This window comes from Camelus bactrianus, chromosome 11 (genome assembly GCF_048773025.1).
Source record: "Camelus bactrianus isolate YW-2024 breed Bactrian camel chromosome 11, ASM4877302v1, whole genome shotgun sequence".
In the NCBI taxonomy this organism is placed as follows: Eukaryota; Metazoa; Chordata; class Mammalia; order Artiodactyla; family Camelidae; genus Camelus; species Camelus bactrianus.
Genome location: NC_133549.1, coordinates 68,834,319 through 68,851,672, shown reverse-complemented (window position 1 = coordinate 68,851,672; position 17,354 = coordinate 68,834,319). Strand labels below are relative to the sequence as shown.

General features: G+C 39.8%; 1 protein-coding gene across 20 annotated transcripts in view; it reads left to right on the top strand.

Annotated features, from left to right (window-relative positions):
* Positions 1–17,354, top strand: part of USP54 (ubiquitin specific peptidase 54) — a 120,088-nt gene that overhangs the window by 99,001 nt on the left and 3,733 nt on the right. For 9 of the 20 annotated variants that reach the window (XM_074374205.1, XM_074374202.1, XM_074374203.1 and 6 more), the window contains 6 exons: positions 1,338–1,505; positions 3,843–3,962; positions 4,892–5,087; positions 6,896–8,280; positions 13,830–13,948; positions 14,268–14,408. In XM_074374205.1, coding sequence (XP_074230306.1) covers positions 1,338–1,505; positions 3,843–3,962; positions 4,892–5,087; positions 6,896–8,280; positions 13,830–13,948; positions 14,268–14,408 — 2,129 coding nt within the window. Of the gene's footprint in view, positions 1–1,337; positions 1,506–3,842; positions 3,963–4,891; positions 5,330–6,895; positions 8,281–13,829; positions 13,962–14,267; positions 14,409–16,385; positions 16,518–17,354 lie in introns of those variants that run through there. The other 11 variants (XM_074374213.1, XM_074374206.1, XM_074374214.1 and 8 more) reach the window with 9 other exon arrangements.

Genomic DNA, 17,354 nt, shown 5'->3' with positions numbered 1-17,354 from the left:
TGGAGGGGAGGTATGCAGCAGTAATAAAAAACGCAGGAACTGTTTTAGGTATGGGTGCCATAGGTTCCTGACATCTGGCAGAGCAGAACAATGCCTTGAGAGGCAGGTATCTCTGAGATGATGGGCTGGAGTAGGTAATAGTTAGAAACCCATGGAAGAGAGTCATACTTCCTAATGAAATTTGTAAGTTTGGTTTATTTCCTACATTTTAACTTGTCTCATATTGATTAATATTTGTTTGAAAAAACCTGTGATCTTGTATGAGCCTATTCCCAATTCCCTTTTCTTGGATAGCCAGTACCTTATCAGCACACTGAAGACAGGCTCATGACTTCTCTCATAGCCCTAATTCTGGACTAGCTAGATAGAATTCACCTACAGGATTCCTCCACTGGTAAAAGATATTTGGCAAGGAGTTACAATGAATTCCTCACACACCATACCACCCCACCATCCTCTCTGTATAGTAAGCCCTATGTTTAATCTGGTGACTTTGATAACCCTTTTAAGAAGTTACAGAAGTAAAAATAAGTCCAACAATTCAGTTACTTGCCCTTTGCCTCTTCAAACTGAAGGAACTAATTTTACCATTATGGTATATGTCTTTCTACATCTCTTTCTGTGCTTATACAAGTATATAGATAAATTTATTACTACCATTAAAAAAAAGTAAAATGAATTCACTCTGTACATACTATTCTGTCAGTTGATTTTTCACTTAATGTATCATGGGCATCCTTTTACATCTTTTTGATTTCATCTGTGAACACCAGTAAAAATTAAATTTTTACTACTATGGATACTTTACTAACTCATTAAAGAGGTAGTGGAAATTACTTGAAGCTTCCTGGTGAGTCATTTGGTAGCACATGGTAGAGAATGCTCCCTCATGGTTAAGAGTGTGGATTCTAAATTTAACCTATTTGACTTTAATTCTTCTCTACCATTTACCATCTTTGTTACCTTGGGCAAGTTATTTATCCTCTTTGTGATTCAGTTTCTTCATCCCTAAAACGTGGGCAATAATATTGTCTACCTTATATATTGTTGTGAGAATTAAATGAAATAATATATGTACAGGTGCTTACAACTATGCCTGCCAATACTTAACAAATGTTAGTTTTCAGTTGTTATAAAGCACTCAATAAATATTTTTATTATTATTCATGGCTCAAGACTCATCCTGAATCTGATGTAGAAAACACTGTCCAAACATGAACTCCAAATTGAAGCCGAGAGTTCCAGAGGAAAAGCAGTCCAGTGGCCATAAATACAGCAGGTGCTTAGTCTTGGTTTGGAAATGTGGCAATTTCTCTTCTCCTTTGCTTGTATTCCAGGTGGGGAAACATCTTCCAAAAGTGAACTGGATGAATTGCAGGAAGAAGTGGCCAGGAGGGCCCAGGAACAGGAACTTCGAAGGAAACGGGAGAAGGAATTAGAGGCAGCTAAAGGATTTAACCCTCATCCCAGCCGCTTCATGGACTTAGATGAACTGCAGAATCAGGGTAATTGTTGTGAGCATTAGGTTGTGGGTGATGGAGACAGAGAGATCGAGAAGAATAAGAATATTCAAGCTCATAAGTTCTGTCTTCTCTTTAGCAAAGTTATATTTGTCTTAATTCAGTAGAGAGCTAGTTAAAGGAGGAGGTGACGAGCCTATTGATTAGAGACAGGCACTGATTTGGGGCCCGTCTATGAAAAGCTTATAGATTGGAGATAGTATATTGTTCATGAAAAATATTTCCGATAAACACCTGTAAGAGGTGTAACTTAAACTACTCACAATTCAGAAACTCACAGTGCAGAAGAAGGCAGTGAGTGAGGAATTCTTGCTCAGCAGAAACATGCCCTTGAGATTCCCCACCAGGAGCTTCAGGAAAGTGGATCTACCCTGCAGGTTCTAAGGACGCACCGCCTGATCGCCTTTTGATCCTCTCATGATTCATTTCCCAATCTCACATGATTTTCATGGACTTTATTTAAGCTTCCCCAGCTGTTCCACATGAGTTACTTTTTTTTCTTCCATTGCTCTAGGATGTCACTATGTACCAGTAGAGACTAGCCTTCAAAATAGGAGTTCAGAAAGGCTGAGGTATCTATTTTAAATAGGCCCTGAAACCTGTATCTTTGTTTTTCTTTTTTTGTGTGTGTGCTAAAGCAGGATAAAGAATAGGAGCCGATGCTGTTTTGGGCGGCCCCTGTCTGTTGATCACTTCTCTCTTCTTATCAACACTTAGAGACGCTTCCTGGACTTACTTGGAGGCTGCCTTTCTCCTCTAATCCTAGTCTTTTGAGTCAAGGCAGTTGTTATTTTATACTCCCCAAGGCAGTATATTTTTTTCCAGATTAGTTTACAGTTCCTAATTTCTTAGCTGTCCCTGCATTTGGATAGTTTTCCCTTCTTTTTTGTCCATAAGCTATATCACATTGGTGACTCAAGTTTATATTGCTTCTGAAAGAGGCATCTTCACCCCGATTCTGTCAGTTGAGTAGTATATTAGAGTTGAGAGGGGATCCCTCTGGCTATATTTCATTGTCAATTCTCCATACACTTTGGTTTAGCATCTCCTGGAAGAGCAAGGAATGGAGTGCTCAGATTCTGGAGAATAAGAATTAAAATCTAGTACAGTGATTGGTTAACTATAATTTGCCTGTATCTCTGTAGAGAACTTTCTTGTTTTAAGTGCTCTAGCCACCACCGTCACTGATTATAAAGGCTGAATAGATTTAGTTGAGTTCAGTTATAATGGGAAATCTTCAGGCTTGGAGGTCAGGGGGCCCATACCTCTGGCGGTGGCGTAGAACCTGAATGTCAAGTGCTTCAGAACCAACCTGCTACTTCCGCTGCCTTGCCTTTGCTGTCCAGCAGCTGTGATGAATTAGAGAGTGGATGTTGGGGTATGGAGGTTAATGGAGGTTGGTGACATTATGGAAGAAGTGATGTGATCTTTTTTTTTTCTGTGAGCTTGTGAAAACTCACCATTAATCCCAGTGTAGCTGAACTTACATTACAGCTTACTATCAATTTATGGTTATGAGTGAGTAAAAGGAAAGAGGGTACATAAACTTGAGGATTCTCTTACAGAAGTTGCCTTTACTGTACTTCCCCGCTTTTTCATCTGGCACTGTACTTAGACTCTCCTGCACCTGGCTTTGGCATTCACTTTCAGGGGAGGAAGCAACATCTCATGCTTACTGTATGGGAAGGTGACTTTTTTTCATAATAGGTTTGGTGAGCAAGAGCACGATAAAAGTAAATACTTAGCAGTGCTGATGAAAGGTATATGTGTGCGGGCCAAGAACAAAGGTGGAAGTTGGGAACTGTAGAACAGCTGTGCCCAGGAAGGGTGCTGGTTTTCCAGGTAAAGGTGGTGCAGAGAGGATTATGAATTAACACAAGAAGTGTTATAGATGGCTTTCCACAGAGTAGCGACACCACTTAACACAGCAGTGGAGGTCCGGGTGAAGGTCTGGGGTGATTGACACTGGTTGCCAAGATGTATCTTGTTGCACTATGGAAAAGCTCAGTTTCAGGCATAAAAACCCACCCTTCTGCCATTGACAGTACTTTGTTCTTTCCTTGAGAGACACCCTAAGAGGTCTTGGAGTTGGAATATGTGGTAGGCAATGACATGCCCCTCTTTCATGGCTTTGGTAAGGTCTCAGTTAAGGCAAAAATGGATGTCCTACCTGTTTCAGGAAATTCTTGATAGTAACGAGCAGTGGGAATAAGGGTAGACTCGAAGTTCGGCAGCAAGGATCTATGACGTGATGGGAAAACAGTGGCACTAGGAAAAGTTGGAATGGATTGTAATGCAAATGAAAAGTGCTGGCCCTTTCAGGGAGGAGTGACGGCTTTGAGAGGTCCTTGCAAGAGGCAGATTCAGTGTTTGAAGAGTCGCTGCGTCTGGAACAGAAGGGAGACTGTGCTGCAGCTTTGGCTCTCTGTAACGAAGCTATCTGTAAGTAACTAACCGCTATGGCTGTGGCATTTTTGACTAACTTCACAGTAGGTATTATTAGTCTCTTCACTCAGATAGGATAAAAACAGCTTTTAAGTCTTCTCACTGTCACTTCCCTAGACTGAGGCCCTTTAGTTATCTTCTGCCCTTCAGATTTCTAAGCGTGTGAGGCGCTGTCACTGTGGCCTATGGATATTTACTGGAACAACCTCAACAGGAGTCCACAGGTGAACTATCCCGCAGTGCCTACCCTCTAACCCATGATAAAGTTAGACCTCAGATGTGAGGCTAGTCTGCTCTTTCTCTAGTTCTCATTAACTAGTGAGGTGGAGCTTAGGGCAGAAAGAAATGAATAAATTGGCTGTGACTTTCCAGGCCTGTGACTTTGCATTGCATATGGGATTCTTTATGGCCCCCCTGCCTTCCTGGTATGCTTCAGCATAAGGTTACAGCAAGAGACTAAGGCTTAGAATTCCTGTCTGGTTCTTAATGTGACCCACGAGAAGCTGTGTTCTATAAACACACAGATGCAGTTCGGATCTTATTTCTGCTGTTGGCCGTTGGGAAGGGGGAGTTGGGGCCAGAGTGTGGAGACCAGAGTTGGACAGGTCAGTTGCAAAGGACAATGAGAGTGGCAACCTCTAAGATGGAAGCACCAGTTTATCTTCCTGACTCATTTTAGTTTAGCTTTTTGTTTGTTTTTTAAATTTGAATTAACCTGTTTGGCCTCCATGGCTTCCATGAATGTTCCTCAGAGCCAGAGGCAGCTCTGTGCCCTGGACAGCATATGCATGGTCCACGCCTTGCATTCCTGCTGCATATTTTGAGTTTTACTGCATATCTTTGCTCATTTTTGGTTCAATTTTATTCCTTTTATTTTTGTTTGTATTTTGTGTTCTGTTTCTGCTATATTTTCTTTTGCATTTTAGCTAAACTAAGACTTGCCCTGCATGGTGCCAGCTCTAGCACGCACAGCAGAGCCCTAGTCGATAAGAAGTTGCAAATCAGTATTCGAAAAGCACGGAGTCTGCAGGATCGCATGCAGCAGCAGCAATCATCGCAGCCGCCGTCGCAGCCCTCAGCCTGCCTCCCCTCACAGGGCGGGGCCCTCCCTCAGCCAACAAGGTAGTGCCTGGGAACCACTGTAGTTTATGGACGCCAGGGGAGGAAGCCATGGGTGCGCCGTAGCCAGCTCTCATTGTCTTGGCGACTACAGGGGAGACAGAAGAGTCCCCTGAAAAGATTTCTTCTCCCAGGTCAGACATACAATGAAGCTCATCCCACTGCTGGTCCTTTTCTTAATAGTTCCTAGAAAGATGCAGAAAGTATTGCATAATAAATAGACCACTTGACCACATTTCCTGTGGGTAAGTTTGTCCCTGGACTTGTGTAATAACATGATTATTAAATTTGTACATATTGTGTTCTTAGACATGGCAATCTGAGTTACATTTCACTTTGCAGTAGAAACTGTCTGATTTATTTTGGGATTTCAGTGCTTCCTGTCCCTCATGGAAGCAGAAAAAGCAGCCTTCCTTGCTCTGATTGAACCACTGAGAAGTGACACAAAAGATTCCCTTTGTTTTACTTCCTTATGGTGGAAACTAGGAAACAAATCCCCGTGGCCATTGATGTAGTTCCCACATTTTATCCCTTGAATTTGGCTGTTATTTCGAATGGAGAGACTTAAGTAAGAATTCATTTTGGCTGTTAATAACCTTGAGTAGTTTTCAGAATATAAATATTATAAAAGCAGCTAACATTTTTTGAACATTTGCCCAGGCACTAAGCTAAACACTTTTATGTTTTATTTTATTAAATTCTCACAATAACTTTAGGAGATGGGGACTACTATTTAGCCATGTTTTATAAATAAGGAAACTCAGACTCAGAGAGGATAAAAATAAGTAAGGTACCCAGGATTACTCAGCTAGTAAGTGGTAGAAGCATGAAATTCAAATCCAGCTCTGTTTCACTCCATTAGTTTTCCCATATAAGTATAATATCATATTCTTCACAATGTTGTAAGGGTGATTGAATGACTATACCCACAAAAGTTTGTAGTATATTATCATTCAAATTGAATGTAATGCTCATTGCTAGGATCTTCCTTTTCCTTCTTTTCTCCTGTTGTTCACTCCACCAGTTGAGTGCTGATTTGAGAATCTGATCAGAGATATGTTTTGAATATAAGCGATTAATTTAGGCAGCTAAACCTCCAGAAAACTTAAGCCACTTGATGTATGTGAGTGACCAAGATTATATCTAAGTGCTTCTATCATTGAGTTTTGTTAGGTCAGAAATATGAAACAATTCGTGAGAAACCAACTAAATACAGTTAATCCTTACCCCTACTCCCAAATCTCAAGAGAGTCATAGTGCATTACTTTGGGAAAACAACTCTCTGAATAATACAGTCAAATCCAGACTATAAATATGCACTTGAAATGGTTGATTTCTGTATTAATCCCAGGAGCCCAAATCACCCTGTGCTATGTAAATATGGCCTTTTGGTTCTTTTGGCATGTCTGCCTCTCAGGACCCCAGGTATGAGTGATTTCTAGGCTTTACTTACCTTCCATTGTCATCTGCATGTGGGACTAGTGATTTTTGTCTTTTAATTTGTAAGTAGAATATAATCGGAATGGGACGTTATGGGTAGTAAAGAATACTGGCAAAGGCTTTACTTACTAAATTACTGTGTGTAACTTTGGTGAGGTCATTTAATAGAGAGAGATAATATTACTTGGGTGTGAGCTGACCACACGCCTTCTCTTGTGAACCTCTTTTGACTCTACTTGTGCTTGTCTTTCCATGTAGTCTCACCATTCCCTCTGTGAATATCTAGAAATAGGAACCACATGAACAATTCTTTTTGTAAGTGATCTTGTCAATTAAGACAGCTTATGACTGGCTTTCTCCATTTCTTTCAGTGAACAGCCTATCCCGCTCCAAGTATTGTTAAGCCAGGAGGCCCAACTGGAACCCTACACGAATACAGAGTTTGGGGCCAGTTCTTTTGTCTACTCACCTGCTTCCTGCCATGAGTCACTCTCATCACTGTTCCCAGAGTCATCTGCCCTGTGTGCTCCACAGCACAATTCCCCTAGTGGGTCAGCCTCAAGCCTTCTTACTTCAGTTGAGGTGGACAGCATTGACCCCTCTGTGTTCCACAGGCAAGGCTTACCTACAACAGCAGGGAGAACTGAGAAGGATTCTCATCATGGCTGGGAACCAGAGGGTGAGCTGCAAAGCTACGGGGGTGACAATAACCCCTGTACCAGGTTCCACCAACAAGAAGGAAAAGGCATTGATCAAGAACAACTATTCCAAAAAAAGAGGGATCCTGCTGACTCCTCCCAGGTGGTGCCTCGGTCACACCCAACTGGAACAACCGCCTCTGAGAGAGGAGATGCACACAGCCTAGGCTATAGTCCTTCAAGTTCATCAGCTCAGCCCAGCCTTCCTCCGTACAGGGCCTGCCACCCCATAATGCCTGCTGCTTCCTCATCTGTGCTTCACTCTCCTAATACTATACAGAAAACTAAGCAATGCCTCCAAACCCAAAACCTCAAAACTTCATTGACTTCAAAAGTGGACGGAGGCAGTGAGGAGCCCTATAGGCCAGAGTTTCCCACCACAAAGGGGCTTGTCCGCTCTCTGGCAGAGCAGTTCCAGAGGATGCAAGGTGCCTCCACAAGTGATGGTACAGGTTCCCAGGATAGAAGTTTGCCAGATAGCCTAAGGAAGGACTCTTCCCCATCTGACTCTAAGCTTTCTTTCCCACAGGGTCAAGGGAAAGGCCACTGGGTGTGGGCAAAACAGCAGCCCTCTGTGGATAGTAGGAGTAGACTGCTTTCCTGGGAAAAGCCTGCTGATCATTCTTCTCTTGCCATGAACTCTGGGCTGCCTAATGGTGACACTTCTAGAGGAGGACAGCCCAGGTTGGCAGAGCCAGCTATTTACCATGGGAAACCATCTCAAGTGAGAGATGCTAGGCCTAAGGAGCTGGGCAGCAAAGTCAACTTGGGGACTTCCTTGCCTTTGGATTCCTGGGTGAATGTCACAAGGCTCTGTGATTCTCAACTTACACATGGGGTCCCTGGGCCAGGAATGAAATCTTCCCCTCATGGTTCCTATACCTGTGTAACCTATCCAGAAAGAGACCACATCCTTTTGCATCCACATTGGAATCAAGACACAGAGCAGGAGACCTCAGAATTAAAGTCTCTCTACCAGGCCAGTCTTCAGGTTTCTCATTCTGGCTGTTCTGAATGGGGGCAGCAGGATGTGGCCTGGCACCCACTGAGTCAAACAGGTAAGAATGCAAACAGGGGCAGGGGGAGTGGGGGACATAGAAAAGCTGAAAGCAGAAAGATAAGATCAGAAATGGGGTGGTGTTTTGTCTAAATAATATCCTTAGCTTAGGAGGTAGCAGTAGAGCTTCTGATTTATTCATAAAGACTTCAGTACAAGGGCTAGACATTTTTCTGGCTAGAATGGGGAATGAGGGCAGAACGATCACTCACAGGCTAGTTCCCTCCTTCTAAAGCAAGAGACCAGTGAGTATATGCCCAGTGTCTCTGCATTATGCATGCTGAAGGGTGGTGCATAGGCCTTTGAGAGGGATTTAACATGAGGTAGGAGAGGCTGAGAGGAAAAGTCATCCTTCTGTGGCTTAGAGGTTAAACTGATCAAAAGATCCAGCTTCCAGATCCAACTTGCCACGAGGATATCCACACTGAGCCAAGCTTCCAATCCATATACTGAGCCAGGAATATCAAGACCTTCCCTGATCTGTTCAGGAACTACCAGTTTTAGAATTTTTAAGGTGGTATGCTGGTAGGGTACCTGTTCACTGAGTCTTTGTGAGATTATATTGTGTGAATAGTGAAGTCTATGCCTTAAATGCATATTATAGGCTTAGTTCTGTAAACTGAAGACGTGAAGGGTATTTATAACTTAGATTGTTGTACTTAAGAACTCCAAAGCCTGAGCTATTATCCTGGCTCCATCATTAACTGTCAGTTAATTTGGACAAGTCATTTAACATCCAACGGCCAAGTTTTTACCTGTAAGATGAGAAAATTGATTCCATGATTTTTTAAAGATATCTTCCAACTCTTAAAATGATATGTGTGATTCTGTGAAATTGAACTCAGAGAACTTTATCTTCAGCTCCAGCGTTACAGGTTCTTTGCATGCTGCCAACCAGTGTTTAATTACAGTCAGACAAGTGTTTATGAGTGTCTACTGTGTTCCCAGGAGCAGTTGAGGGCAGGGGGGATTATCACATAAATATAAGATTTGATATTAACATATGTTTTTTAGGATCTGCAACCTAGAGTAGACTCTGCTGTAACATTTATTAAATGCTCCTTAGTTAAACAGGATAGGGCAGTATTTGAAGATTCTAAAGAATGAGGAAAAATTGGAGTTTGCCTCAGTTAGCTTCCTGTTTAATCTAAGGGAGAAGGAATATACAAATGTCAAGTTTTCTAAGAATAATAAACACATATAAAAGAATACATTGCAATTAAAATTGAACTAACCAATTGAATGTAAAACATTATGTTACAAACAAAGCAAAACAAAAACACCCTGTACTACCCTAAATAGTAACAGTTTCATTTCATTAGAAAATACATAAAGTAACAGAAATCATTGATAACCCTTCAGTAATTCATGGATTTACTTCTAGCTTGGTTTCTTATGTGTATGTATTACATATTATTTGTTTTATTTTTATAAAAAGCAGGATCATTATAATATGTATATATATACAGTTTAGTCACATAACTTTTTTATATCCATGAGCATTTTCCTTTTGGAAAAAAACACTACTTTTAATAACTATGATATGTTGCATATGAATGTACCAAATATATTCAGCCATTCTACTGTCTTTGAATATTTAAGTTAACTCCAATTTTTTGTTAGGATAGCACTGTGATGAATATCTTTATACCTAAGTGTTTGGCCACATTTCTGATAAACTCCTTAAAATAAACTCTTAGAAGGGCAATAACTAGTTGAAGGTTATAAACTTTTAAAAATCTCTTGATACATACTAGCAAATTCAGGAAGATTATACTTCTTAAAGCAATATAAAAGACTACCTATCAACTGTTAGTTTTTAACTTAATAGTGAGCAAAAACTAATTTTTAAAATCCATTTAATTAATCAGTTCTCAAGGTAACTTGTCAAACCAAACAAGGCTTTATTTTGTTTTGAGTCTTTTTTAAATTGTCTTTAAGAACTGTCAAGACACAGGATAAAGAAGAAATCAGGTGTAATAAATCAAGAAGTGGATGATGAAGGAAAATACCATATCTGTCAGAAGATATCTTTAGGGGAGTCTTTCTTTATCTTATTATGAAGCATTTATTAAGCACCAAGTAAATTTTTCTCCCAACTTTACTGATATAGTTGACAAACAGCATTGTATAAGTTAAAGGTGTACAATATGATGGTTTGATACAGGTATACATTGCAAAATGATTACCACAATACAGTTAGTTAACACAACCATCACCACACTTCCTTACAATTATTTTTGTGGTAAAAACATTTAACATCTACTACCTTAGCAACTTTCAGGTATATCGTAATACAATACTTTTAACAATAGTCATGATACTGTACATTAGATACTCAGAACTTACCCATCTTATAACTGGAAATTTGTACCCCTTGACCGGCATCTCTCCATTTCCTCCGCTCCCAGTCCCTGGCAACTACCATTCTATTCTGTTGATATGAGTTTGGCTGTTTTTAGATTCCACATATGAGTGTAATCATATAGTTTTTTGTCTTTCTCTGTCTTATTACTTAAAAAAAGCATTATTGATATATAACTTACATAGTGTACAAGTCACCTATTTAAAGTGTACAAGTCAATGTTTTTTATTAGTATATTCACAGAGTTGTCCATCCATTACCACAATCAGTTTTAAAGTGTTTTTTCATCACCCCCAAAAGAAACCCTGTACCCAGTAGTAACCACTCCTCCAGTCAACCTCTAATCTATTTTCTGTCTATAGAGTGCTTATTTTGGACATTTCATATAAATAAAATCTATGATGTATGGTATTTTGTGATCGGATTAGTTTTGACATGATTACAGTTCCTGAAGATTTATATGAACACTGCCCATGACCTATATTCTAAATACTATTTCATAGTATTTTGAAGCTGGTCAGACATCATCTTAAAAATAAAAAGTAATTTTTTTTATAGAAAGTTTCAAATATATTCAAAAGTAAAGAGTAAATGTTATATAGCCATGCCCTACCCCCACCCCGTGTACTTATCATTGACTTCCACGGTGGTTATTTATCTTGGCCAGTTATCAACATATGGCCAATTTTGAATTAGCAACCCACCCACTCCCCTTCCCCACTGGATTATTTTAAAGCAAATCCCAGGCATTATATCATTTCCTCCATAAATAGTTTGTAATGTATCTCTAGAAATAGACTCTTTCTTAAAAGGCAGAACTATGAGATTATTATATCTAAAAAATTAACAATAATTTCTTAATACAGTGACTACCTAGTATTCAACTTTTCTCAGTTGTCCCACAGATGTCTTTTCACAGTTGGTTTATTTCAAATCAGGATCAAAACAAGATCTATACATTGCATTTTGTTCATAATATCTCAATACTCTCTTTTTAGCCTGTAAGATTCCTGTCTCTTTTTACCCCTTGCCATTTATTTGTTGAAGAAATTTGGTTATTTATCTTCCACATTCTAGATTTTGCTGATTATATTTAGTAGAGTTTTGTTGTTTTTTTTTTTTAACATGTTCTTTTAGACCCTCTTTTTTCTTATAACTTGGTACTTAGGGCTAGAAGGCTTGATTAAAATCAGGTCTAATTTTTAAAAGATAATATTTCAGAGGCAGTACTTTGACTTCTTATATCATATCAAGAAATACATAATGTCTGGTAGTCCTTGTTAACCATTGATCAGTGAATAGATGTCACCTAATTCAATTTTCTATCAAATTGAGAAGTTCCCTCAACAGTACTCCTTACAGATGGCCACCTCCACTTCTGCTTAAATATCTTTAAAGGAATTAGAGTCTCCTGTCTTTAGGAGGTTCCAATGGCCACCTCCTTGTCTAAGTGAGAATCATACTTGACTTGCTAAGAGGAGCCCCAGGTTCTAACCATCACAGCTATAATTCTTAAATCTGGCTACCCATCATAGTCACCTGAGGAATGGCTTAAAAAAAGAGAGAGAGAGAGAGAGAAATAATTTTCAAAAATGGGATCATAGGACACATGATATCTTTGTTATACACAATTTTTGTTTTGCTCTCCTCCCCTCATGTCAGTCCCTACCTTTTATCTCCCTACCTTCCCAGGCAATAACCTAATATAAATATTTCTATATTTTTCTGTTCATATAATACTATGTAGACCTACATATATGGTGTGGGTTTTTTTGTTTGTTTGTTTGGGGATAATATTACAGATTTTTTTCTTTTGACTCAACCATACTTGATGAAAATTCCTCCAAGTCATCTAGTTTAACTCAATTTGTTCTTTTTTTTCTTTTCAGTTCATTCTTTTTAGTGGCTGGACAATATTTGATATTGAGGATGTTGTAATGTATTTAGCCATTCTGCTATAGATGAGTACTATACTTTATTTCTAATTCTTGGTCATTATAAACAATTCCACGATAAACTGATATTTTTGCTTCTTATTCCCAGGAATGGAATTATTGGGTAAGAGAGTAAATGTATTTTCAATCTTAATGATTATCTCTAGATTGCTTTTTAGGAAGACTAGAACATTTCTCATTTCCTCAATAATGTTTCAGGATATTCTTTCATACTTTTTGTGGAAACTTTTTAAAAACAAACATTTCCAGGCTCCAACCCCAAAGGTTCTGATTCAGTAGGTCTGTGGAGAGGTACATAAAGCTATATTTTTAAAAGGTTCTAGATGAATCTGAAGTAGAAGCACTGCTTTCAAGCTCAGGAAAATATTAAAAATAACTGATCTTCTAGCTCAGTATCAAAAATATTATGCTTTAGCCAGATAAACATATTAAAATCAAAATATCAAATCAAGACATGAATTGGCGATAGACATATATCAAATGTAGGTCAAGGGTGTGTGCACTTTCAGAATGGAAGGCTTAATTAGTTGTATTGGGGCGAGTCCCTTGGGAGTCACATATCCAGTTTGGAGCAGGTCATCTCTTAACAGTCTAGCGAGATTTTGAGGAAGAAATAAACATTCAGTGACTGTTTAGAATTTAAGTGATTGAGAGAAGCCAATGGGGGAAATAAAAGAGTATTACACATAGAAAATGCTGCTGAAGAGCTCCTGCCCATAGTACTTAATTGGAAGTGAATATTGAGAGACTTGAGTTTTAATCCTGCTTAAGCTACTTACTACCTGTCAGACTCTGGAACTCATTTTCCTATTGTGTAAAATGAGGGGGTTTCATAGATGATTGCTATGATAATTTTCAGTTCCTAACTAGACTGGAGGTAATAGTTCCTTTGTCATTGCAGATGCTCTTGGAGCATCACTATGTCAGATAACTTTCTCTGTATATTTTATGTGTCTTGGGCCCAAGTCTGCCACAAGCAAAGCTGATGGTACTTACAATTCAGCTGTCTGTCCACAGAGCCCCTTCTTCTCTACAAGCTTCTTCAAGGCCTGTGGTCTGAGATCCTTGTGACCTACAGGGAGCTATCAGGAGCCCATCCTCCACTAGGTTCAGGGATGCATATTTGTTATTTAATGAAACAAGAACTTCTGAGTTTTGTGCTGCCAGGCTGAGTTTAGGCTCCAGGAGAAGAGATGACTTCAATTTGTGTTTATGTGTTTTCCTCCTCAGGCTCTACAGATGGTGTGGGGAGGAGGTTGCACTCAGCCCCTGGGCTTGGTCTCTCAAAGACCCCAACAGCAGAAATGGAGCACAGTCTCCATGAAGCCAGCACAGTGTCTGCTTCTCAGGTAGCAGCCTCAGGTGCTAAAGCGCTGGGCATGGGGTGGTGTGTTGGGAAAGAATTGTGGAGAGAGAGATGAATAGTAGGGTTGGTGGTAGGGCAGGGGCATGGTAATGTGGGGCTATTAAAAAGGTCAATGATTGGGCTTATTTTGAATGAGAGGAGATTGCCACATGGCCACTACCTTCCAAATACATCTAATTTAGATCTCTACTAGTGATTTGCTGGGTCTCTTACCCAGTTCTCTCCGATATCCCTGGGTACACTGTGGGAAACTCACAGGTCTGGTGTTATGTGTCTGCCTGTGTGTGTCTGTGTGTTTGAAGGCTGCACCTTGCCGAGGCCCCAGCAGGCAGTGTGGGGAGGATGATCAGTACAGTGCAGAGAACTTTCGCCGCATCTCACGCAGTCTCAGTGGCACCGTTGTCTCAGAGAGGGAAGAGGTCCCAGTCTCTTCCCACAGTTTTGTAAGTAGAATCAGGGTCTGCCTATTCAGAGTATCCTCTTTCTCTAAAAATATAGTGCAGGTGAAGGGGCAGGAGAAACTGAAGGTTGTAATTTGGGGGAAAGCCATGTGCACTCAGCAAAAATGAGGACATAGTCATTATTTTATTGACATACATTTACTTGGAGCCTGGAGGAATGTCCCTTCCCTGTAGCAGTCTGGAAGGTGTATAGAGAGTTCCCCAGGGTAAGAATCCTAGTGGCCTTGAGAGGAGTCTGAGAAGCCATGGCTGCTGACTGGGTCAAAGCCCATTGCACTAATCAAAGGAAGAAGAGAAGACATGGGATGGAGTATTGTTTTATCTTTTCATCCCCACCCTAGTACATAACTGAGTGAGGTCCAGTGTGCTTTCAAGCTGAAATGAAGCATATGCATTAGCAAAAGAAAAAAAAAATGAAAATGAGTTAAAATCCTCATCCTGGGGGCTTTTCATGTAGAATTAATGCAGTAATCTGTAGGTGAAAGGGACAGGGACACCCAAGTCAGCAGAGATCAGCAAACTCAAATAGTTTCAGTAGTTGGGTTTCTAAATCATGCCTTTTGAGAGGTCAGGATGCAAAGCACCAGTGCATTGAGGCTTGTTCACCAGGTCAGTGTGATAAAAATTTAAAGCAGGCTTTAAATATGTGGTAAAAAAATAAAAAGATACAAAAGGAAAACTAAGTCTGTTCCACCAGTCCTTCAGATCCAGTTTCCTTCCCAAGAGGTAGTCAGTTTTTCCAATTTATTGTTCATGAGTTCCTAAACAACTCTGAACAGTAGGCTATTCTTTTTGGAAAATGTGGTCTTTTCTGCCCAGCATTTGTTCTCATAAACCTTTAATGGCAAATTGTTATTTTCTTAGGAGAGCTGGTTTCCTTTGTCCTGACTTCTGTATCATTCATTTATTCACTGATACATTTTTTTAAGCAAATGCATTTTGAGCTTATGTGCTAGATAATTGTGCCAGGTGCTGGGGATACAGTGGTGAGTGAGCTACAGCCCCTGCTCTCATGACTTTACAGTCTACTGAGGGAGACAGATAAATAAACAATTATAATATGATAGGATTTAATGCTATGGAAGCATAATAGAAGGGACATCTAAACCAGGCTTGAGGCATCAGGGAAGGCTTCCGGGAGGAAGTTAAGAAGAATATAGCAAATAAAGGGACCTGAAGCAGATATTAACTGAGTTAAAGGAAACTCAGTGGTATGGCAGGATTAGAGTCTGGCGAGGGAAGGATGGAGAGTGTTGACAAGTGAGACAGGAAAGAATATAAACATGTCATGTTATGAACCATAGTAAGGAGTTTGGGAGGATAGAGAGAAGTGGACATATTAGAGAGCCAATTAGGAAGTAAAAGTTAATGTATTTGGTGCCTGCTTGCCTGGATATGGGGAGTGGAGAATCAAGGATGCTATCCAGGAATTATGGGTTGAAAATGACATATTTGAGAGTAGAAAAGCAGGAATGTATTTGAGGGGAGAGATATGTGTAATTTTGGATATATTAAGCTTGAGTGGAGATATCTGATAGGCCTTTGGTGGTAAGACATATAAATTTGAAAGTGAGATTTGAGAATCACAGCCAATGGAAAGAAGAAAAGAGTATTGGCAAAAAGAGGAGAGGAAACAGGACATATCCCTGAAAGTATCAGATTTAAGGTGGTTTTTCTGAAGAACCTCAAAAAGAGACTTGGTAAAAGAGACCAGAGAGATAGAAGTGTCTCTTTCTTCTGTGGCTCTGTCACATGCTGAGAGGACTGCCACCTGGTCCTTAGGCTGTACGGTAAATGCATGCCATGTGCCACGTGGTGTGGGTGCTATGAGCACACACGGATGAAAGAACACAAATTCTGCCTTTGAGTATCTTACAGTCTCGTAAAGGAAATAAGATACACTGGCGTAAATATTATTTTATTTAACATATCATTTATTAAGTGCCTGTAATATTCCAGGTGCTGTTCAAGGTGCTGGGGATACTGGAGTGAAAAGAAATGTATCCTACTAGGAGAGAAAGACAATAAACAAGGAAACCCCAGATAATGTGTGATAAAGAAGAATTAAACAAAGCAAAAGGATAAGAAGAGGTAATAGTGGTTATTCTCAGGGCTATTTTTGTTAGAGTAGTGAGGGAAATCAGCTTTAAGAAAGTAACGTATGATCAGAGACCTCTGTGATGTGAAGGTGTAAGCCGTGGGAAGAACATTCCCAGTAAAAGAAACACAAAATGTAAAGGCCCTCCCTAAACGAGCTTGGTGTGTCTGAGGAACACTAAGAAGGTTAGATTGTAAAGAGGGCGCAGGAGTGGTAGGAGATAAAATGAGAAAGATGAGCACTGCCATATCGCACAGGAACAAACTTGCAGGCCACAGTAATGAGGTAGTGGGCTGGAGATAGGAAGATTAGACTGGAGGCTGCTGAAGTGGTCCAGCTGAGTTTCAATATAAGACCTATAGTTAGAAATGACAATACTCGGCAAAGGCAACTAATGGAATTGTGGGTGAAAAGTGCAAAATCAAGGGCAATGTCAACATTTGAGTCTAGGCGACTTAAGAAAATATGGTACCAGGAGGAGGAGTTTGGAAGAATGTTGATTCGATTTTGGACATATTATTTTAGATGTTAAAGGGGATATTTCTGAGACTTTGCATAAAAGTGAATGACTAATGGAGTACAGAGCAGGTCATAAGCATCAATGGGTACAAACTTGACAGGCAAAAGAGGAAGCTGTGGACTGTAGCAGTGATAGGAGATGGAGTAGTAGAGTTTTTGATTTTTTATTTTGGGAAATATATTTCAGTTTCCAATATTAAGAGAGAGTATAGAATTTTCTTTTTCAACCTCTCAGGCTTTCTGAATTTCTCTCATTTCAAATTTCTATCTCAATCTCTCTAACTCTCCTGTTAGCATTAAGGAGTTTGCTA